Below are 23,794 nucleotides of genomic sequence, written 5' to 3'. Positions count from 1 at the left end.
GGACCATTTCAAGTCCCAGACAACTTCAAATTCAAGTGGACGTTCTACATTTCACTTGATGTAAGAAATAGCTACAGGACCAAAATTAGAAAGCTAACGTGCTCTGAAAAAACTCTTGAGTTAGAGGCACCTGAGTGGCTCAGTGAGTTAATAAGCATGGGAGAGTCTGGCTCGGGTCATGATCTCAGGATTTTAAGTTCAAGTCCTGCGTGGGGCTCCGCACAGGGTGTGGAGCCTGCTTGACTCTCTCCCTCTCTCTAAAACAAACAAATGAACAACAACAACAACAACAACAACAACAAAACCCTCTTGTGTTAACATCTGAAATAAAACCTTAATTTTTAAAGCTCACTATGAAACAGTTCAAACATACACAGAAGAGAACAGGACAAATTAACCCATTCCCTTCTCCTCTAGTATCACTCCGCTTCACCCGTGATCAATCATGACCAATACTGCTTTATCTCTATACCCCTATCTTTTATTTTCTCTAGATACCAAGTCATTTCATCTCTAAACATTTCAGAAAAACCTTGTAATTCTGGCTCAACAGTGACGGAATGGGTGGGGGGAGGAGGTTGTGTTTTATTTCTCATTGCCTCTAGTTTTCAATACCTATGTCATTGAAAGAGATTAAGCTGGTGTTTACTGAAAGCAAGGGGGAGAGAATTTAGATTTTTCAGTTTTTCTGGCATATCTAGGGCTTAAAAACATTTGTAAACTTTTCTCCTCCCTCCAGTGAAGGAGACATGGCGGTAAGATATAGTTATTTGGGGGCGACCCTCTGGCCCTGCCCCCAGCCACCCTGCCTCCTACGCGCTTGGCCCGCTCAGCCTGCTCCTTCACAAGGATGCTAAGGCCTCCAGCCAGCCCTTGACCAGATCCCCAAAACACAACTGTGATCCCAAGTTCCAGCAAGAAATGGCCCTTAAGCCAAAAAGAAAAAAGAGATATAGTCATTCAGTTCAACAAACATTAACTGAGCACTAAGGATAGGACAAGGTAAAATGAGTAAAAATATTCAAGATCCCTTCTCTAGGGATACCTGGGTGGCACAGTTGGTTGAGCAGCTGCCTTTGGCTCAGGTCATGATCCCAGCGTCCTGGGATCGAGTCCCACATCAGGCTCCTTGCTCGGCGGGGAGCCTGCTTCTCCCTCTGCCTCTGCCTGCCATTCTGTCTGCCTGTGCTCGCTCGCTCTCCCCCCACCTTTGATAGATAAATAAAATCTTAAAAAAAAAATCCCTTCTCTAGAATGGATGAGACACACACAAATAGATAATGTCGATAAAATGTGGAAATGCTAGAATAATAATATTCACAGGATACTATGGGAACAGAATAAGGGCACTCAGACAAAATTAGGTATTCAAACAAACAAGCCTTCCAGGAAGAGATGATACCTGAGTAAATGCAAAAATAGCACAAATGATTGTTACTATGTCATTATAATAAGTCCAAGAAGAAGTTTCTTTCAAACAGATTTCCTTCATTTAGTTGGTTGGGGAATTGGTTGCAGAGGGGTCGGGAGGGGAACTCATCAAAGAATATTAGGAAGAAAGCAAAACACCAAGAATTCAAAACAACCACTATATAATGTCTTCTGGGGAATACCATAGGGAAAAGGGCTTGGTCTCTAGTCCCAAGGAAATAGAAATCTAAGTGGGAAGAAATTAAACATGCATCAGAAAACCTTATTATAGAATATTCAATCAAAATACAGTTTAGGGATGGGATGAATAGACTAAAATATTTGAGTAAGAGCTGGGACTTAAACCAACCTTTTGGGACGCCTGGGTGGCTCAGTTGGTTGGATGACTGCCTTCGGCTCAGGTCATGATCCTGGATTCCTGGGATCGAGTCCCGCATCAGGCTCCCAGCTCCATGGGGAGTCTGCTTCTCTCTCTGACCTTCTCCTCGCTCATGCTCTCTCTCACTGTCTCTCTCTCAAATAAATAAATAAAATATTTAAAAAAAAAAACCCAACCTTTTGAATATAAATTTACCCCAGGTTAGAAAGGGAAGCTAATCAAGTAAGTAATAATAAAATGAATCTGAAGTGGTCAAGGAGGCTTTGTCCTTAAAATGTATTCCTTCATTCTGTTCATCTCTGAATGAGTAAAGCAGGCAGGGGAAGGTCTTTTATTCAAACCTTAGTTTCCAAAGAGGTGTGTATACACGTGTGTGTCACAGATGTTAGCGTCGGAACATGATGGCTTGATCTGAGCATTTGCAATCTGACTCAGATATTCCATTGGAATAATACACAATGTCAAGTGCATGCAAAGGTCTACTCTGGCAGATATCTGATTCTTGAGGAGAAAGTAAAAACTGAAACCCGTAAAAATGAAAGCTGTAAAAGATATATAAGAAAATTCAATCAGCACTATGAGATTAAAAAAATATTCTCCGATTGTCATCAGAGATCAATGCCTCACCACTTCTAATTCTCCTCTTTCAGTAGCAATGACAGCATCAGTTAACACTTAAATAGCATCTACTATGTGGCAATCTCTATATAATTGACTCATTTATCTTCAAAATGAGTTATGAGGTAGAGTCTCTTATACAGGAGGTAACGGAGATACAGAGATTAATATTATTCTTTCCTCACCTCCAGTTTTTTTACCTTTACTTGTCAGAATTTAAGTCAGAGGTTAATAAAAGAAAAGATCTATAAAATTTCTCCGAGTACAGGCTGAAGTCTAATATTTTTATAAGTTCAGAAAATTACTTATACCCTTCAGTGACTCAAGTGAAATGATGTGTGACAGTGTGTTGGCACGGAGCCATAAACACAAATGTAAAATCAATCCATGAGCCTAAGAGATAGTGTTGCAAATACAAATATACTCTAAAAATGGCATGTTTATCAACAGACCAAAGAACAGTCTCTGGGTATTTCCCACGGGACTGAAGAATGCATCTTTTTCATAATACTTACACAGAGATAAATGACCATATCATATACAGCAATAAAGGAAGCCAGTGGTAAAAAAGCATTTGAAATAACTTTTGTCCCTCCTGAGCAGTAGAAAAATATTACTCCCTAGGTAGAGTTCCTTGCTTTTTCTTCCCAGCTCTGAAAGTACCTTATGTGTAGCTATCCCCAGCATGTGTATATTACATTATAACATAATTATGTGTTCATGTAGTATCTTCCCTCCAGACTATGAGCCCTGCAGCAGAGGGTCTCAATATTCATCCTGGGATTTAAAACCCATCTCTGCATCTAGCGGAATGAAGGCTTACCGGATGAATAATTGAGTGATTTGATAGGTGACTTTTAATAAACTCCCAGGCACTACAAAGTGTTACAGGAAAGTTTAACATATCAATGAAGGGGCGCCTGGGTGGCTCAGTGGGTTAAGCTGCTGCCTTCGGCTCAGGTCATGATCCCAGGGTCCTGGGATTGAGCCCCACATCGAGCCCCACATTGGGCTCTTGCTCAGCAGGGAGCTTGCTTACTCCTCTCTCTCTGCCTGCCTCTCTGCCTACTCGTGATCTCTGTCTGTCAAATAAATAAATAAAAACTCTTTAATATATCAATGAAGTTGTGTTTGCTATTTTAAGAGTATATTCCAGTCTCTTTTGCCTGGCATTTAAAACCCTTCTACGTGGCCCTCATCTACCTTCTGAACCTTCTCTCATCTACTCCCTCCTCCCAATTATATACTGAGTAAGAATTACTTTCTCTTTCTGACACACGCTCTGTACTTTATCTCTGTGCTTTAACTCTGTAATCTCCCTAGGAAAAAATACTTGAGCCTAATTATTTAACACTGTGTTAATATGTTTACTATGAAACAATCATAAAAACAGAAGAAGGCAGACATTTTAAGCAAATGAGGAAAAAATACCTAAATAGATGTTTTAACTTTTTTCTTCCTGTACACAGTGGATTGCTTTGGACATATTTTACTCTGAGAAATCACTGATTTACATGAAAAGAACAAATCTCATAGAGTTTTTGTGAGAATTAAGTGAATCAACACGTTTAATGCACTTAGAACAGTGCTTGGCATGAAGGCCAAATTTAAATGTTAACTCTTCAAAGAATTATTTGAATGCATCTCTTTCGAGGTTGGGGTTTCTCACTGTAGGAGGCACTAATCTTACAGAGTTTAGCAAGAGGCCAAGCCTAAGAAGCCAAAATAAAGTGGAAACTTGGAAAGATTGGGTTTATAGAATATGATGCAAAAGAAAAAGATATAATTATTAACCCCAAGAAAAATAGAGTACCCAAAAAGGAAATATAATCACACTATACTATCTGGCTCTACAGTATATGATGTTTATATAGGACTAATCATACAAACACTGGCTCCAAATTTAACCAAAAGATGTGATATAACTAAATGGAAAAAATGGGGTGTTAACACAGGCCCCAAATCTTCAGTTTTTATTAGCAAAAGGCTAAAGTTTAGGCATGTTATTTTAAAAATTGGAGATACATATCAGAAGAAACAGCTAAAATAGTCCAGCAATGATCTCTGAGGAATGTGATTAGGAAGGTAGAATACTTCAGCACTATTTAATTTTGAAATTTTGTGTAGGTATTATACCAATTAGACTTTGAAAATAAAGTCAATTTTCTGGAGTGCCTGGGTGGCTCAGTGGGTTAAAACCTCTGCCTTCGGCTCAGGTCATGATCCCAGGCTCCTGGGATAGAGCTCTGCATCAGTTCTCTGCTCTGCTGAGAGCCTGCTCCCCCCCCCCTCCCCCCCGTCTGCCTGCCTCTCTGCCTACTTGTGATCTCTGTCTGTCAAATAAATAAATAAAATCTTTTTTAAAAAAAGAAAATAAAGCCAATTTTCTTAAATTTAAAAATTAATAGCCTCCCACCTAGAGATGGCAGGTTGAATACATATGTCCAACTCGACTCTCTCCAGAACTCTCAGTAACACACCAGAGCAAAGACGTAGAAAGGCACAGAAATCTCCCAGAAAGAAGAGAAAAAGATGAGAAATTTAATGCAAGAGTTTTAGGAATCATATAAAGGTGAAAGAAGGGAGAAAATGGAGAAAGAAAAAAAATCAAAGAAATCATTCAAAAACCTTACCTAGAACTGAAGAATACGAATTTTTTAGACCGAAAGGGTCAAACAATGTCCAAAAAAACAAAGTATATCCAAACCAGGGCATATCAACGTGAAATTTGGTAACAAGAGGAAAAAAGGGATCTTGCAAGCCTCAAAAGAAGTTACGTACAGTGAGATCCGCAGTGAGCATAACACCTGTTATTCTTCTCAACGGTTAACAGAAGTTAAAAGGCAAATGAAGCAAAGCCCTGAACATTCTAAAAGAAACAGTTTTATATCCAGTCAATCTATTCATGTAAAAAACACTTTATAACACACAAAGGCTTTCAGGCCTTCTAAGGAATCTATGAAAAAATGTGTTCATACGAAACAAGAGAACCAAGAGGGGAAAAAAAAAAGGGTGGAGGGGAGATGTGGAATTCAGGAAATCCGAAGGTTCTGTTTATCAGATGATATGAAAAGTGTAAATGAGTTTCTTGGTTTTAGGAAGATGAAATCCACACAAGGCATACCGTTGCTTTTTGAAATGTTAAAATAGTTCATGTGCTCTTAGATTTACGCAGTTTTGCTTTTACAGCAGACTGAGGATAAAAGAGATTACAAGAGGCCGTAACTCTTACCTGTAGTCCAGCGGCAAGTAAGTACACCACTATGAAGATCACAGTTAAAGAAGTGTGGCCGCTTTTCATCAAGTGAATAGTGTAGAGGAAAATTAAATGTCCGGGAATCACGAGAAGCAGGAGAACCTGAGCAGACTTATTATTCACTCCTGTAGTAGAAAATGTAAAAGTTAAAACAAGATCCTATTGGGTTACTAATAGGTCACAGTTATTAAAATTTAAGGATTACTTTCATGTTACTATACTATATAGCATCACATAAAATTCTGTTGCTAACAATACATTTCAACCACTCACAGTTTACTTAATTCTTTGAAATTCTCATTATATGTTATATGCTAATTGAATGGCAGGAAGTTGATAAAAAGTTGCTATGAAGAACACTGGGCATTTCTTTTTTTTTTTTTTTTTAAGATTTTATTTATTTGACAGAGAGAGATCACAAGCAGGCAGAGAGGCAAGCAGAGAGAGAGGAGGAAGCAGGCTCCCTGCTGAGCAGAGAGGCCAATGTGGGACTCGATCCCAGGACCCTGAGATCATGACCTGAGGTAAAGGCAGAGGCTTGACCCACTGAGCCACCCAGGTGCCATCACTAGGCATTTCTGATGCTCATTCAGAGTGATCTGAAGGGGCACATGCACCCCAATGTTTATAGCAGCAATGTCCATAATAACCAAACTATGGAAAGACCCCAGATGTCCACTGATGGATGGATAAATGAGATGTTTATACACACACACACACACACACACACACACACACGAATATTATGCAACCATCAAAAAGTGAAATCTTGTCATTAACAATGACATGGATGGAACTACAGGCTATTGTGCTATGTGAAGTAAGTCAATGAGAAAGACCATTATCAAATGATTTCAGTCATGTGTGGAATTATGAAATAAAACAGACAAGCATAGGGAAGGGGAGGGAAAAATGAAACAAGACAAAATCAGAGACAGAGACAAACCATAAAAGACTCTTAATCATAGGAAACAAACTGAGGGTTGCTGGAGCGGAGGGAGATGGGGGGAATGGGGTAACCGTGTGGTGGACATTAAGGAGGGGACTTGATGTAAGGAGCACTGGGTGTAATATACAACTGATGAAACACTAAATTCTACCCCTGAAACTAATAATACACTATGTTTTAACCAAACTGAACTTAAATTTTTTAAAAAGCCAAATATAACCTTTATTTTCATCAGAAAATAAGTGAGAAGAATTGTGAGGTTTAATCCTGTGGTCACAGTTCTTTGGTAGTCACTGGCTGGGTGACACACGACACTATTCCTTGGTTAGGGAGGTTCCCCTCTCCTCCTGTTTGCCTGGGATCGAATGCCTACATCCAGAAAAGCCAAAAGGATTAATGTAGGAAAGACAGTATATCTGTCTCTCTAAATCACCTAGCAAGGCTTTCCTATGTGTATAAGGTTCCTCCTTTTTTTTTTTTTTTTTAAGATTTTGTTTATTTATTTGATAGAAAAAGACACAGCGAGAGAGAACACAAGCAGAGGAGTGGGCTCCCCGGGCGCCCTGCTCCACAGGCTCGATCCCAAGACCCTGGCATCATGATCCGAGTTGAAAGCAGACATTTAATGACTGAGCTTGACCTGGGTGCCCCATGGTTTTTCCTTCTTGACCCATGAACAAGGCATCCCAGAGAAAAGGATGAAAAAGAAAAAGTATACAAAGTTCCTCAGCAACTGCAGAATTGATACAAATGACTTTCTTTCACTGAGACTTAATGAACACAATCTATTCTATTTAAAAACTACTGAGTTCTCAGGAATTAAAAAAGGCACATCAAACTGACAAAATATGCATTCAGCAAACGCTGCCCGTCTCTATTCTCAGAGAATTATTCCTGATATAAAATATGTAAAAATCCAAAAGCACATACCTGGACCAAAAAAAGTTCTAAATGGGTAGTAACAACCTTTGGGTTCATCAGGCAGTTCTCCTGGAATGCTATGTAAATGGAGGTAGGTAGAAATCCTGCTAGCCTGAATGGCCACCAAATTACCACCAATACCTGAAACATAAGGACAAACAAAGCAGTTATCATCATATTTCAAACAACTTGCGTAAATGTGACCAAGCAAGGCTCTTCATGTTATAGCATGGGCCAATAAAACAAACAAAAAAGAATCCTTCTGAAATGTTGACTTATGTAATGTTGAGCTAGGTATTCCAAAGACATAAAGTCATTGTTATGAATTATTTTTTTTAAATCTGACTCACTGCCTGAAAGCAGAACAGACTAAATAATTTTTTTTTTAGTGACTATCATGGCCAAGATACAGGTAGCAAGGTGTTTAATGCTTATCATCTTAATGAGAAGAAAAATAAGCTTGATTTTTTTCAAATAGGGAAGTCTTGAAATTTCTCTTCCCAGGTTACTAGACAAATTAGTATAGGGACTAAAAAAAATACTCAGGAAAATCATCTTTCAGGCTCAATTATCCTCTCAAATACTTTACAGACCTGCCCTACAAGAAACATGAAAGGAATTTCTCTTGGCAAAAGGAACATAAAACCAGATGGAAATCTGGAACTACACAAAGGAAAGAAGGGTGCTAGAAATGTAAAATAAATTAGAAAATTAAAAGGATATCATTTTCTCATTTTTAATCCCTTTAAAAAATAACTGGCCATTTAAAGCAAAAATGATGATGATGTATATAGGGCTTACAACAAAGTAAAATGTATGACACAAAGAGCATATAAGAAAGAGAAATGAAAATCCAAGTATACTGATGTAAGGTCCTTACCTTTTCTGTAAAAGGGCTCAATTATTATTTGAAAGTACACTGTGATAAAGATATTTATAAGCCCTAGATCAGTAGTTCCCAAAGAACAGTCAGGGGTCTGAAGGAAGGTTAGTTCTAGAAATCCTAACCCCTTGCTAGCAGAGGTCCCAGAAGGAGAGCTTCACAGTACATATTAGCATGATAAAGGCTTTAAGAAATCCTGTAGTAAAGAAATCTATTTGACCTAATGCTTCCCAAACTTAATTGGCCACAAAACTTACTTCTGAAGGTATACTATTAATCTCACAGAACTAGCATTCTTATGAAATCTATTTCAGAAAATGCTACTACTTCTGTGAGACGTTAATAAGTGTTAAAAGATACCCTCATCAAAATATCATCACTGATATGCCTTAAAGTGTGTATTTTTGTAACCCATAAAACAGATAAATTAGCACTTATTGTGGGGGCTGGGGCAAGCTCAGGCTTTGGAATCAAGCAGATCTGGGTTTAAATGCTGAGTTACCACTTACTTAGACGTGAGATACTGGACACATTACTCTGTTATGGTGAGGTTGAAATGATGTAACATGCATTAAAAGACCTGCATGTTATCGGGCACATAGTAGGTACCTACTCACTAGTTAGCAAATGATAATGGTGATGATGGTGTGTTAATTAGGGGCCCTTTAAATCACATATCCTCTAGCACATTTAGTATGAAATTCAATTCTCAAAAGTTCCATCTTTTTTTGAGGACCATGGAAGAAATCTTCTCTATTAATGTTTCTAACCAGTGGAATTTAACATAAAGTGAGCTCATTGTGAGATCCCACTAAGAGATTCACTTACTGAGATACAAAAAAGATTTTACTACCACGAATACCACAGCTTCCAAGAACAGAACTCCAGGGAGGCTCAAGAATCATTTCTTACATAAGGTGAAATAACAGGAACAATGTTTCAAACATTCCTAATGATAGGGTTGTTATAATTTAAAATTTTCTCTGAAATGTAGGACAATGTAGCTCTAGCAGTATTGGTGGTAGTATTTATGCTAGTGACTTCGTTAACTAATATTCACAGAAGAGGATTTGAACAGGTGGACAAAAAGCAGTAATCATTCCAGACAATGAAAATTAGGTCTTTGTAGGGCCATGAAATAGGAATCTGGTTAGAAAGATAAAGGAAAAAGTTGTACACATCCAAAAGTATACAGGGGGCTTTGAAAGCGAAGCAGAAGAATTCAAACTTGATTTGACAGGCAGGAGGAAGCCACTGAAAAGTTCATCATCTTTTTTTTTTTTTTTAAGATTTTATTTATTTATTTGACAGAGAGAGATCACAAGTAGGCAGGGCAGCAGGCAGAGAGAGAAAAGGAAGCAGGCTCCCCAACGAGCAGACAGCCGGATGTGGGGCTTGATCCCAGGACCCTGAGATCATGACCCACTGAGCCACCCCGGCGCCCCTATGTTCATCATCTTAAGATTGAAGTAAAAAAAAACAATGTTTAAGAAAGACTAGCCTGCTAGTGACAGTTAATTGGCACTGAGCAGTGAGTAGGTTAGGAAGGCTACTTTATGACTTCAGTGATGGCTGAAGTAAGACATTAGCAGACTATAGTGTGGAGACATTCTTATACAAGTAAGTGAACAAGTGAATTATGTTAATGGGCAAATCAATGAGATCTGATCATTGTCTATTCAGAGGGTGAAGGGCTGCGTTGATGGTTCTGTGATTTTAAGGGTGGATGATGGGGGGTTAGGGGCACTAGGAAAATTGGAAAGGGGATCTAGAGGGGAAATATCTTCATGGACATTTTCCAGCTATGCAAAAATATAAATGTTCAAGTGAAATTTTAGGTCTGAAGTTAGATTTGGGGGAACTTGCCTTCATATAACATTATTTTATTACACATAAATATACGAAAGCAATTTATATTAAATGTGTAGCATATCCTGTGACATGTTTTCCCTCAGGTGGAATTACTTTTTAAATTATACTGGCATAAACTGTACTAAAATCCAATATAATGACAGCCAGCCCCAAAGTCAGTATGACTAGATTAAAATTATCTTACTAAATGGAATTCATACCAAAAAGCCCTGTGAACCTAAGTATTATAATTCCCTTTTTATAGGTAAGAAAATAATTTAAGGCAGATCTTAAAGGGAGCCACAGAGGAGTGATCGATTTTAATGAATCGAATTGACTTAAGCAATGCTTAAACCTAGCTAACGCTAATTGATCCACAAAAATCGACAGGAGCAGTAGCAAAACATGAGACAGCAGATAAACCCAAAGTCAATGATAATCCAGAACTGAAATATCCTATTTCGCCACACTAATCTTAAAAATCAAGTATGCTCGACTCTTAAACCAATACCAAGTAGTAAGAGTAAGAAACAGTTCTTTTCAAAAATAGGTTGTGCACACTGAGAACAGGGAATGTCATTTCTATCACGAACACCAACCTGGGGGTGGGGGGGGGGAGAGTGGAAGGGAGGGGGAGATACACCTCTTAAACTGTGAACCCTAATATTCCTGTTCCTGATTAAGAGTATATATAATGATTTGATACCATTGTGAAACAGTATATCTAATTCTTACCATTAATAACTGGTGTGTAAACAACAATCCCAACCAAGTTTGGATCAGATACGGTTGTGTCCAGAATAAGGCCCCCAATGCTGGAAGATAGAAAATTGTATAATTTAGGGAAGAGAAATAAGTGTACTAAATTTAAAGCTGATCTTTATACACAAACACCTCTACTTTAAAAACAATGTTTTTAAAAATTGCTTTTTAAAATTTTTTAAAATTTTTTAAAATTTTTTTAATATTTAAAAAGTAGAATAAAAAGGAAAAATAGTCCAAGTAAAAATCAATGTCAACAGTGAAACTTTGAAAATAAAACACAGAAGAAGCTCTAGGCCTACATGTCAGGGCTCTCCTCCTGATCTCTAAGATATGTTTCTTAAAACAGGAAAAGAATATGCTTTAGATGTATTAAAATGTCTGGAAGGATATATAAGAAATTATTAACAATGTCTATCTCTGGGGGGAGGGACTAACAGAAGACTGATGGTTATTTTATGTCCTTCTGTGTTTACTAATTTTTAAAAACCATGTGCATTTATTGCTGTTCCAATTTAAAAAATAGTTTATTATTTTTTAAGTGAGCTCTACACCCAACGTGGGGCTTGAACTCACGACTCTGACCCTGAGATCAAGAATGTCATAGTCTGCCAACTTGACCCAGGCAGGTGCCCCTAAAAAATGGGATTTTTAAAAGAGTATTTCTTTGTATTTGAAATTAACAAGGCATTCGAGGCATCATTTTTATTGTGTGAAACCTAGATAGGTGTAGCATCTTATTATTGGTAATGAGTTGTAGCCACAGAAATAATGAGTTGTAGCCACAGAGAGGGCTGATTTTGAGGAGAGGTCTGGAAAAATAATCTATACAGGAGCAAGCCATGTACTCTGAAAGTCTCCATGGAGCTTGGAGATTTGTTAAGTTTCCATGACCATTACCAATTGGTTAGCTTCAGTTTCTTGGTCTAAATCCTATAAAACATTGCCAGTTGCTATACTCTGTGGGATCCTGTTGCCTAAATCTTCCAAGAAAATGCAATCTACATTACAGAAAAATAAATCCCACGTTATCAGAGAACGGGGTTGATTGTCAAAATATCAGATCAAATGTTCTACCATTGCCTGACAGTTAACATTAGGAACTTATTATTTTAATTTTTTAGTAAAATAAATGAATTGTGGCTTGCTGTGCCTAAATTAATAGGACTTCCCATTAAAAGTTACATTGTAAAATCCCAAAGGAATCTTCCTTAAGGGTATTTTATTAAGGTCTCACTTTAAAAATATATGTATTTCATAGAATAAACTAGTTATTGCCAAAGAATAAATTTCTGTGCCAAAATGCACAGGTTCATGCTGTGAACATAACATGAACACTTGTTAAAATACATCTTAAAATGTTTTTATGACCTAGGTAACAAAATATTATAGGAAAAATTAGAAAAGACAAACAAAAAGAAGAAAATAAAAATCAACCTCAGCGCTATCATTCAGCATTATACTGTTATCATATTGGTAGATAGCCTCCCAGACATTTTTAAACACAAAGATTTTTAAAAATAAAAGCTCACATTGTGGAAGTGGTTCTCTCTTCACTTGTATTAAATTTTATTTGTCTCGAATAAACATGCACATTATTTAAAAAGTGAAAGTACCACAAAGCTTATGACATAGTCCCCAGCCCCCACTCCCAGAACCTGTTCTCCACTAGTCATTCTTTTCAACTTCTTTAGCTGTTTCTTCTGGTGTTTAATATAACATGTTTATACTGTGATTTCCTGATTTTAAATTTTAGACATTTAGCTAACGACCTCCACTGTGACAGATGGGGACTTCATCTCACTTGCCCTTCCCCTCCCAACCTGGGGTCCTTCATAATTCCCTTCCTCCTATCCTGCCAACTTGGTTCTAACAATTCTGGGTGAAAAATATTTACGGTTTACTTTATCGTAACAAGGAAATGATTATTCACAACTGAACCATCAAGTGTATTATTAGATTTCCTCATTTTTATTTTTTACTTGGGCCTATATTTTTCCCAATTTGGGGGGTACTTACTATTAATTTGCTTTCAACTTTCTAACAAAGTTAATGAAATGCTTCTGAATACAGTCAAACATCAGGTAACTCATCAATTCCACTTTTGTTTCCTAGAGAAAGTCCTCCGTAAGTCTTCTGTCCTGCCAACCCAGATGGTGGCCTCTAGGCACGTTACACGGTTGTCACCCCACAACTTCCTTCAGTCTCCGACACTGGGTCTTGGTCTGTATGCCATGACCAAGTCCCAACATTTCACAGGACCCTATTGTCTGAATCTTTCAGGGGAAAGCAATCTACATCACAGAAAAATGAACCATCTGCTCTCATAGAATGGGTTTCCTCATTCCTGTGTCACCTTTCTTGATTTATTTCCTCATTTTGATAGACCATTATCTTCTACCAGCGTTTATATGAAAGCCCATGTGGGAAGCAAACTTTTTGAGATCCTGACTGTCTGAAAATTTCTTGATTCCACCTTTACATCTGGCTGATATTGCAACCACAACTTATGTTCAAAATAATCTCCCTTCAGAGTTTTGAAGGAGTAAGTTTAGATGTTGCTATTGGACATCATTCAGGTTCCCAATGCTTCATGTATAACTCATCTTTTTTCTCTAGAATATTTTGGAATTTACAGTAGCATCCTTTGATTAGGCTCTCTCCTGGCATTCACTGCATTAGGTACTTAATGGGCCCAACAAGCTGGAAGCCCGTGGTCTTCAGTCCTCAGGAACTTTCTTGTATTATTTCTTTGATAATTTCTTCTTTTTATTGTTTGCCTCCAGGTGCCTGCCACTGCTTTCTGTTCTATTTTCCAGAACAGTATCTCAGCTCTATCTTCTAACTTTTGAGATTTTTAAAGATTTTATTTATTTAGGGGCACCTGGGAGGCTCAGTCAGTTAAGCATCTGCCTTCTGCTCAGGTCATGATCTCGGGGTGCTGGGATCGAGCCCTTCATTGGGCTCCCTGCTCAGCAGAGAGCCTGCTTCTCCTTCTCCCTCTGTCCTTGCCCCTGGGCTCATGCTCTCTCTCCTTCTCAAATAAAAATCTCTTAGAAGATTTTATTTATTTATTTGAGAGAGAGAGCAGGAGGAGGAGCAGAGGGAGAAGGATAAGCAGACTCCCTGCTGAGCACAGAGTCCATCGCAGGGCTTGATCCCAGGACCCCGAGATCATAACCTAAGCCAAAATCAAGTCAGTTGCTTAACCAACTGTACCACTCAGGTGCCCCTATGTAGTCTTAATTTCCAAGAGCTCTTCCTACTTCTTAAATCCTCCTTATTAGAGCATCCTGTACTTGCATTATGGATGCCATACATTCTCTTACTTCTCTGAAGACACTGAGGAGATTTTTTAAGGTCTTTCAACTATCCCTGTACTTTCTTTGGGTACCATTTTTCTGCTTTCTGTCTCTCATGTTAGAAGCCTTAATCAAATGTCCGGTGATCCTTTCACTGTCGGCTTCTCCGTGAGGGGAACTGCAGAGCACACTTGGGGCTTTCTGGGTACGGAGGCAGAGCTCATCAGAGGGCAGGCTTCTGAAGAAGCATCAGGTACACAAGCAGCTCTTTCACTAAGGGACCCACAAGGGTCAATATCCACAAGTTTTTCTTTTGTGCTGATGAGTTTCCCCAGAAAAGAATTATTCTAATTCTTTGCCTGGGGGTAGAGGCCTGACTGCCAACATTCCATGAGCAAAGAATAAGAAGTGGCATAGGATTTTCACTGTTCAGCCTCTAGATTTTCACTTAATCCTATTTTTCATACAGTGTGTAACCTGCACCCTCACATATGCAGGTGTTTCCAAATCCACATACTCTCTGGTTCAGTCTCTCAGAGTGAATTCTGGTCTTCTGCCAAGTGGGGGGAAGAGGATGGTCCCCCAAGTGGTCAAGCTGGAGAAGGGCTTTTAGGATCTAATTGCCTCTTGAATAAACTTTTCACCGATCTTCTTCATTTCAGCTCTGAGAAGTACTTCGTGCCTCTATTTCCTCCACCTCTCCGGGTTTCTGAGGCTCAGCTCTCAGACCCCCTTGCTTCTTATGGGTGTCCCCCACAACCCTGCAGGAGGTGAGGTTTTAGCTTTTTCCATTCTGCTAGTTCAGTTAAAAATCATCTGATTCCTCTTTTACTAATTCTGTAGAATCTCGCACCTGCTGTCCTCTCTGCTCCCCTTCTGTTTGTGGTTTTATAGCTTTTCTGTTCTATTACTGTCATTTTAGTAGTTTCAGGAAGGAAGAACATAGATGTGGGTCAATACACCACGTTTAACAGGAAATTCGTACTCTTTTCTAGCTTGCTCTTTTCACCAAATGTGCAGTGAACATCTTTCCATGTCAATACAAACTTTGTTATTTTTAGTGGTTAACATTTCATTTGGTGACTACACTACAATTTACTGGATTGATAGCTGGTTGCTAGACCTCTAAGGTGATCTCTTTAGTTGTTGTTAAAAATCCTACTGTGATGGGGATCCTTACAACTTTATTGTTTGCATATATCCTTAGTTATACCCTGTGTCCTGTTGGAGTGTCAGTAGTCAAATGGCATGTGCATTTCTAAGGCTTTCTGATACTTATGTGAATACCTTATTATTAAAAATAAGTAAAGTCAGGTTAACACACAAATACACATACATACACACACGTACACACCATGAGAAACCTTACTCATCAATCTGGTAAGGATTTGATTAGAAAAGAAGTTTGAAACTGGTCTACAGATTTCAATAATTCCTGACATTAATTTCCCTATTACCTGTGATTAAAAAAAAAAAAAAAAAGACCTGGCTATATAAGATAATTGACCCAAGAAATAAAAATAGGCTGCTGATATTTTAATATATATACACAGGTACAGGTATATAGAACACATTTACACACACATTTTAATACTAACCTACTTATAACCATAGCTGTTATGACAGGCTCCCAGCCTGAGTAGAGAACTGTCCTTGTGGCTGGATGTTTGGCAGCTATTATAATCCAGATAGGAGTTAGAGCCAAGAAAAAGACACCAACTAATGGAGAAATGTAGTAATAGTTGTCTAAAATTAAAAAAGAGACAACATTTCAATCTCTCTTCTAACCACGTAGCAAATATAGATATTAAAAGTACAAGTTTCCCAGGAGATAGGATGTTATTCAACATATTCACAGGCTATGTATTTTCTCTAAACTTCACACAAATTCAAAACTGTGGATAAGGAAAAAAAAAACCTGTGGATAAGGTAAAAATATTAAATAATGTAACTGAAAATAAATACAGGAATCCAATAAACATTTACTGAAATAGCTATTGAGCGGGATGAGAATTACCATAATAACAGGAAGGACAGTAACAGTAAAAAACCATCATTTATTTGGCTTCTGTTATTGAGCAAGGACTGTGCTAAGTGACTTTTAGGCAACATCTCATGTGACCGTCCTCCTGAGTATGAGGTATACTGCCGTTTCTATTTTATGAAGAAACTGAAGCTTGGGAGCTTAAGGACATGGCTAGGAAACAGGGAGAGTCAGGAAAAGATGGCGTCCGATATCAAAGTTAGTAACTCTTTTTTTTTTTTTTTTAAGATTTTATTTGATTATTTGACAGACAGAGAGAGAGCACATGTATGCAGGGAGAAGCAGCAGGCAGAGAGGGAGAGGGAGAAGGAGACTCCCCGCTGAGTAGGGAGCCTGATGTGGGACTCAGTTCTGGAACCCTGCGATCATGACCTGAGTGGTCCTGGGATCCTGGGATCATGACCTGAGTGGAAGACAGCTACGTAACCAATTGAGCCACTCAGGTGCCCCCAAGTTAGTAAATCTATCCATTTAACTCTAAAGTTAAATGGGATATTATTTTTACTTAAAAGGATCTTATACTACAAGCATTCCAAGGAATGCTGGCCAAGCAATGGATAATAGATAGCCCCAATACTAAATAGTGTTCCAAACTCCAAAATAAAATTAAAAAAACTAGGGGCGCCTGGGTGGTTCAGTGGGTTAAAGCCTCTGACTTTGGCTCAGGTCATGATCCCGGGGTCCTGGGACTGAGCCCCCTATCAGACTCTCTGCTCAGCTGGAAGCCTGCTTCCTCCTCTCTCTCTCTCTCTCTCTCTCTCTGCCTGCCTGTCTGCCTACTTGTGATCTCAATCTGTCAAATAAATAAATAAAATCTGAAAAAAATAAAATAGAAGAACCAAGTTTAATACGGGTAAACACCTCTGTTCACTGCTGAACTTCTCAGAACCCTTAATATGCTAAGACAGAATACAGTACACTGTGTTAACCATAGTTTGGCCAGATCACCTAGTTTCACATCTTGGTATTATAACCTACCTTGGACAAGAAATTTCACTCCTATAAACTTCAATTTCCTTATCTATAAAATGGCAATAATAATAGTATCTATTTCATGGGGTTATTGTGACTCTTAAGAGAATGAGTACATGTAAGTAGAATAGTGTCCAAGCACCTAGCTAATATTCATCTAACACTTACTATTATCATAATTATCGCTGCCATTATCATTAACATCTTGCTATCTGGAACACACTGAGATAGCAGATTGCCAGGACTTTGCTATAACCCCTTTGTGGTAAACTGTCTTACTTGATCACCATTATTCATTCTCTCTCCATTCTTATTATGCTTCCCTACAGAGTGAATAGATTTCTCTGCCTTATTGACTTTGGGCTTAGCTATTTGTCTTGCTTTGTAGACATGCTGTATATCACCTCTGAACAAAATTTTAAGTGCTTTCAGAAATGACTAGAATAGATAGAGATAGATACGCAGATATCAGCAGTCTTCAGACACTAGACAACAAGCATTGTAAGCCTGTGTTCCCTGAGAGAAGGCAAAGAAATGAGATAAGCCTTACAACAGCCTCAGCCTCAGACCACCATGCAGGAAGGGAAAACTCCAGCAGAGTAAAGCTAGGGCAGGGGGAATTTATAGGATCAAATACTGGAGAAGACGAAGCTCTCAAAGAAAGAGTTCATGAACTGAATACTAAGCCATGCATGCATAGGGTGAACTCCACAAGGCTAGGCCAAGAATAATTGTGGAGTTGTAAGCTGAAAAATTCCCAGAGTTTACAGAGGGCTGGAAGTCAATCAATTCAAGAGTCAACCATCTAGGGAGGAGAGGCCTCTTCAAACACTGAGAACATTTAGTGAAGACCTAAGAAGTGTCACATCTTAGTAGTAGGACCAGCCCTAGTGTAACATCTACTCAATAGATCTTGAAACCAAGCCTTGTGAAGCTCAAGCTAATCTACAATAAACTGCCTCCAGGAACAAAGTCAAACACTTCATAGAGAAAAACAAAACAATTGAGCACTTAACATTATTACATTCACAATGTCTAGCATCCAACCAAAAATTATTCTGAAGTGTTTGGAATAATATTTAGTCACATTTACAAACTTGGTTAAATACCCTAAGATACTCTATTGACTTAGACATTTCTAGAGTCTCTCAAAAGTTTCCAAGTACTTAAGATAATCTTTATAAATCTAATAGATTAAGTGTACAAATATGGCAAGTCTTTAAGGTTTTATAAATGTTCATATAATGCATACAATTTTGGAATATTTATATTTAAAAGTCGTAAGAGTAAGTCAATTACTTAATTACAAATTTAAGGTAGAATTAGAAGACTGACATGTTTCTCTGATGGGCTTAGTTACAAGTATATTTAAAAATATATGTTCTGCCTCTTTCGGCAAATACCATGAATTTGATTCTCAAATATTTTTATATTTAATTCTAAATATCCCCAGGGATAAAAGTTGCCTACCCCTTCTTAAAACAGTAACACCATCCCAAAACATTTTTGGTAATATCATTTTAGCTGATCAAGGTGTTACTAAATTTTTCTAGCATCTCACAAAATTCTTCAATCTTACCCAAAATCTTATCTTTGATTGAATTTTCTATTTCCCCATCTTAAGATATTTAGAGATCCCTTACCTATGACTAAAAATGTTGGAACCAGATAGAAGCTCAATTTTTTTCCAATCGGGGAGGAATAAACAATTACTATAACTATTAAAATAATATCCAACCAAATTTTATCTTTAGTTCACCTCTTCAAAATGAGTATGCTCACAAAATCCATTTGAATGTTTTCTTCCATTTAAAGGGATATGACTGGGCACCTGGGTGGCTCAGTGGGTTAAAGCCGCTGCCTTCGGCTCAGGTCATAGTCTCAGGGTCCTGGGATCAAGTCCCACATCGGGCTCTCTGCTCAGCAGGGAGCCTGCTCCCCCCACCCCCACCCCCGCCTGTCTCTCCATCTACTTGTGATCTCTCTCTGTCAAATAAATAAAATCTTTAAAAAAAAATAAAGGGATATGACTAATGTTATACATACCATCATTTTCTTCATGAATTTTATAGAAGATTGAAAAAAAAACTTTATTGAATAGATTCCCAGTTCTTCTTATTAAAATATTAGATAAGGGTAAATAACATCCCAATTAGAAGGCAATTCTTACTTCCTAACAACCAAGATTAACAACGACCTCTTTATAGGATCAAACAGGAAACTAAAGGTAAAATCCACTAAACACAAGTGAAAAGAACTATTCTGCTAGGTCAGATCATCTTACAACTTCATTACCCTTTCATTTTACTACGTCAAAAGAGGAGCACACTACTCAGTTTTTAAGTTACTTTCAACATTAAATCTCTGGAAGGACATCTGAAGTGGAAAGAAGCACCTACCACCCCAACCCCAGAAACACCGCTTGAACTTTCGGAGCGGGGTAAAATTTTCTCAGTACATAAGCTTAAAATAATGAGTGGGCAGTTCCTTAAAAAGTTAAACAGAGTTATCATATATTCCACTGCTAGGTAAATACCAAGAGAACTGAAAACATATGTTCACACAAAAGCTTGTGTAAGTGTGTTCATAGCCTCATTTTTTCATAACAGCCAAAAAAATGGAAGCAACCCAAACCTCCAGGAATTGGTAAATGGATAAACAAAATGTGGTATATTCATACAATGGAGTATTATTCAGGACTGACTCATGCAGCAAGGCAGGTGAAACTTGAAAACGTACTAACTGAAAGGAGCTGGACATAAAAGGTTATACGTTGGATGATTCAATTTTTTGGAAATGTCTAGAACAGGCAAACCCATAGAAGGTAGATTACTGCTTGCAGGGTCTGGGCAAAGGGTAGAATGGGGAGTGATAGCTACAGGTTTCTTTTGGGGTGATGAAAATGTTCTGGAATTATACAACAGATTGTACAATGTTACAGATGTACTAAAAATCATTGAATTGTACACTTTTTAAAGGTGAACGGTGTGGTGTGTGAACTGTAGCTCAATTTTTAAAAATTCTAACAATGAAAAAAAGGAGGGGGAACTATAGTCTTCAAAAATGTCAATGTCTTAAAGACAAAGAAAAAACAGATACAAATATATATACATACATATAGAGACAGAGAATAACAGACAAAGCAAATGGGATAAAATGTTAACATTAAATGTATCTAGGTCCAGGATAGGCAGAACTTTAAAAAGTAGGGGAAAACATGATAGAAATAAAAATTTCTAAAATTGATTTACTGTAAACACGTTCTATCTCAATTTCCTGCCATGTCTAATATGCTCATTCTTACCAAACTATGATTGCATGGGACACTCCTCTTTTTTTCCTGGATAAGACCTAACCTAATTCTGAGGGCTAAGGAAAAATTACAAATATAGGAAAAGGGAAGATTCTAAACATTTCTCTTTGTAGGCTATACTGGTGTTTTATAGATGTCATAAAATTAAGGAATTACCTTCAGAAAATCACTAATGACACAATCAACAAGAGAAAAATGGATGACTAAAAGCCAAATTTAGTATCAAATTTAATTTATCAAAATTTAAACAATGTCTTCCTTCAAAATGAAATACACTTCAATGATCCGAGTCAAAATAATATTTTGTATTAATTTCTGAGTATATCACAACAGGTATTACAGTAGGTCATTATTCAGCCATTATTCAACACATCCATATCCTAATCCTTAGAAACTGTGAATAATTACCTTATATGGCCAAAGAAACTTTGCAGATGTAGGTCAAGTATTTTGAAATGCGGAAGTTATTCTGGATCATTAGAGTGAGCCTGAAATGTAATTACAGATGTCCTCCCAGGCGGAAGTCAGAGGAAGATCTGACTTCAGAAGAGTAGGCAGTGTGACCGCAGAAGCAGAGAATGAGTAATGCAGCTACAAGCCAAGGAACGCTGGCAGCCAGCAGATCCATGAGCCAAGGAATGCGTTTTCCCCTAAAATCCTCCAGAAGAGACCAGCCCTGCTGATACCTTGATTTTAGCCCTGTATGAGACATTTTAGACTTTGGCTTCCAGAACTGTAAGATGATTCATTTCTGTTGTTGTTTTCTTTCATAAGATTTTATTTATTGATTTGACAGAGAGACAGAGAGAGAGAGAGAGCGCGCGCAAGCGAGCACAGTCAGGGGGGAGCAGCAGAAGGAGAAGCAGGCTCCCCAATGGGGAGCCCAATGCGGGACTCAATCCCAGGACCCTGGGATCACAACCTGAGCTGAAGGCAGATGCTTAACTCACTAAGCCACCCAGGCGCCCCTCATTTCCATTGTTTTAAGCCACAGAGTTTGTGGTAATTTGTTATAGCAGCAATAGGAATGAATACAGGTGTACAGATAAAGCTTTGCAGAATTTTAAGCCTAAGAAATGTCTGTGTGCATTAGTATCGATTCTGTGACATACGTAAACTACAGAAAACTAAGGATGAACACAGCTAAAGTGGTTCAAATTGCTGTGATTCCACTTATCTGCCAAACAGAAGAGCCATCTTTCTGATTCATGGCTTGTACCTTTTATTGGATTGCTGGTGGCGTTTTGCAACAACTGTCACACAATTTTCATTAACAACGTTCATTATTCTTACCCTAAATTCTTTTGAAATATGTTGCTGCTATGCATGACATTCTTTTATGTCAGCTGTTTGTGTGTGAGCTACAAAGCAAGGGGCATGGTAAGTTGTCGATTTTTTTTTAATACCCTCCATTATAACTATCAGAATTCTCTCACTAAATTGACCTTCCAGGAATCACTCTAAACTAAGATGGTGAGGGCTGAAAATCTCTGAAGACTGACATGCAAGAAAAATTTAGATTCTACTCATATCACCATATTACTCATACTCACACCCAGGCAGGGATATTCTAGAATGCCTTGTAATTAACTAGCTGGTCTCCCTGTCGGTTTCTACGGATTGGAGCTACCTAAGGATGATCGTGATTGTTCTATGGCTTCAACTAAGCCATCTTTTTAAAGTTAACCTCAAAGAATAAGAAACCCGTCAACATTCTGCTTCTCAGATCTTGCCTAAAAAGAGAAAAGCTGACAGTTTGTCAAATCAATAAAATCATACCAGAATTAAATAGCCATGGAGTTATACAAAGAACTGAAAAGAGTTCTTAAAATTCTCTCTCTCTTTTTTAAAAGATTATTTATTTATTTATTTGACAGGGAAAGATGGAACACAAGCAGGGGGAGTGGGAGAAGGAGCGGCAGGCTCCCCGCTGAGCAGGAAGCCACTCAGGCGCCCTCTTAAAATCCTCTTAAAAGTATGCAAACAAGAAGAAAGAAAGGGCAGCAATCACTATGTACAGATATTCTGGTTGCTGGCCTAACCACAACCTTTTAATAGCTTTTAAAAGTTACTACTGTTTAAACATTACTGTATGAATGAATAAATGCCTTTCTATCTTCTCGGCAAGTCATACCAAAGCATATCATAGTTCAGAGCTTAGATTATTTTCTAAACTAACTTTCTATTTTTGCTTCTATTTCAAGATCTCCTAGCCATATGCTACCATTTAAATTTTTCTGTATGGATACTAATCCCCAAGATACTCTTCCAATATTTTCCCAATACTAAGTATTCATTGAAAGGGTCATTTTTTGTTGTTGTTGTTACAATCTATTCTGCTGTTGGACAAAGAACATAGCAAGATCACTCAGAAAGATACCTGTCTATTTCCATGTGTGTATGACATCCTGAATAACTTCTATTCACATTAACTGGATAGCTTTCCAAAGAAATAAAGCATTTCACCAAGTGTTATTTATTTAACATCCATTTATGTATATGGCCCTATGGGAGTCAGATAGATTGACTGATTGATTGATTGATTGAGAAAACACAGAATTTTTTCCTCAGAAGCTTATACCCTCATAAAGGAAGGTACTACATTTACACAAAAAGCTATAATGATCAGTAAAATGTAAAGAACCATCACACGAGACATTATCAGTGAAGGGTTACAGGAATTCAGAGGAAAAGATCAATTAACATGAGAGAAATGTATGAATCTAGCACTGAAAATGAGTCCTCTGACTGGCCTCAATGAAGGGGAAGGGAATGACATAAGAAAAGAAAGGGAAAAATCTTGCCTGACACACGAGAATCAGTAACTGACACACAAGAATCAGTAACCGACGCAGGAGAATCAGTAACTGCATGAGTCCGGCAGGAGTAACAAGCCCAAGAAAGGGAGGAGCAGGGACGCTAAAAGATAACGTTTTCCGCTGACTCCCAGAGGCTGTAAACACAAGGCTAAACCTTTAACTTTGTTAACTGAACAACAAAGACTTAGGTGACGACACAAAATAAAGTCAACAGGAATAAACAAAGCTCTGGGCTTGTTTTGCCCTTTTTGTGGGGAACTGGTGAGGTACAAAGGGTAAAAATCCTGTATTTAC

General features: G+C 37.9%; 1 protein-coding gene across 15 annotated transcripts in view; it reads right to left on the bottom strand.

The window, feature by feature from the left end:
* Positions 1-23,794, bottom strand: part of SLC41A2 (solute carrier family 41 member 2) — a 178,814-nt gene that overhangs the window by 87,820 nt on the left and 67,200 nt on the right. For 7 of the 15 annotated variants that reach the window (XR_014313864.1, XM_082739089.1, XM_082739081.1 and 4 more), the window contains 4 exons: positions 15,951-16,098; positions 11,024-11,103; positions 7,564-7,695; positions 5,661-5,809 (listed from right to left, as the gene is read on the bottom strand). Coding sequence is in view for 13 of the 15 variants with exons in the window: in XM_082739089.1 (XP_082595215.1) it covers positions 5,661-5,809; positions 7,564-7,695; positions 11,024-11,103; positions 15,951-16,098 (509 nt within the window). In the remaining 2 variants the exon portion in view is untranslated. Of the gene's footprint in view, positions 1-1,780; positions 1,946-5,660; positions 5,810-7,559; positions 7,696-11,023; positions 11,104-15,950; positions 16,099-23,794 lie in introns of those variants that run through there. The other 8 variants (XM_082739078.1, XM_082739088.1, XM_082739086.1 and 5 more) reach the window with 3 other exon arrangements.

Source organism: Mustela nivalis (assembly GCF_964662115.1).
Source record: "Mustela nivalis genome assembly, chromosome: 7".
NCBI lineage: Eukaryota > Metazoa > Chordata > Mammalia > Carnivora > Mustelidae > Mustela > Mustela nivalis.
Note: the sequence above shows the minus strand (reverse complement) of the source record. Positions and strands in the feature narration are given on the sequence as shown.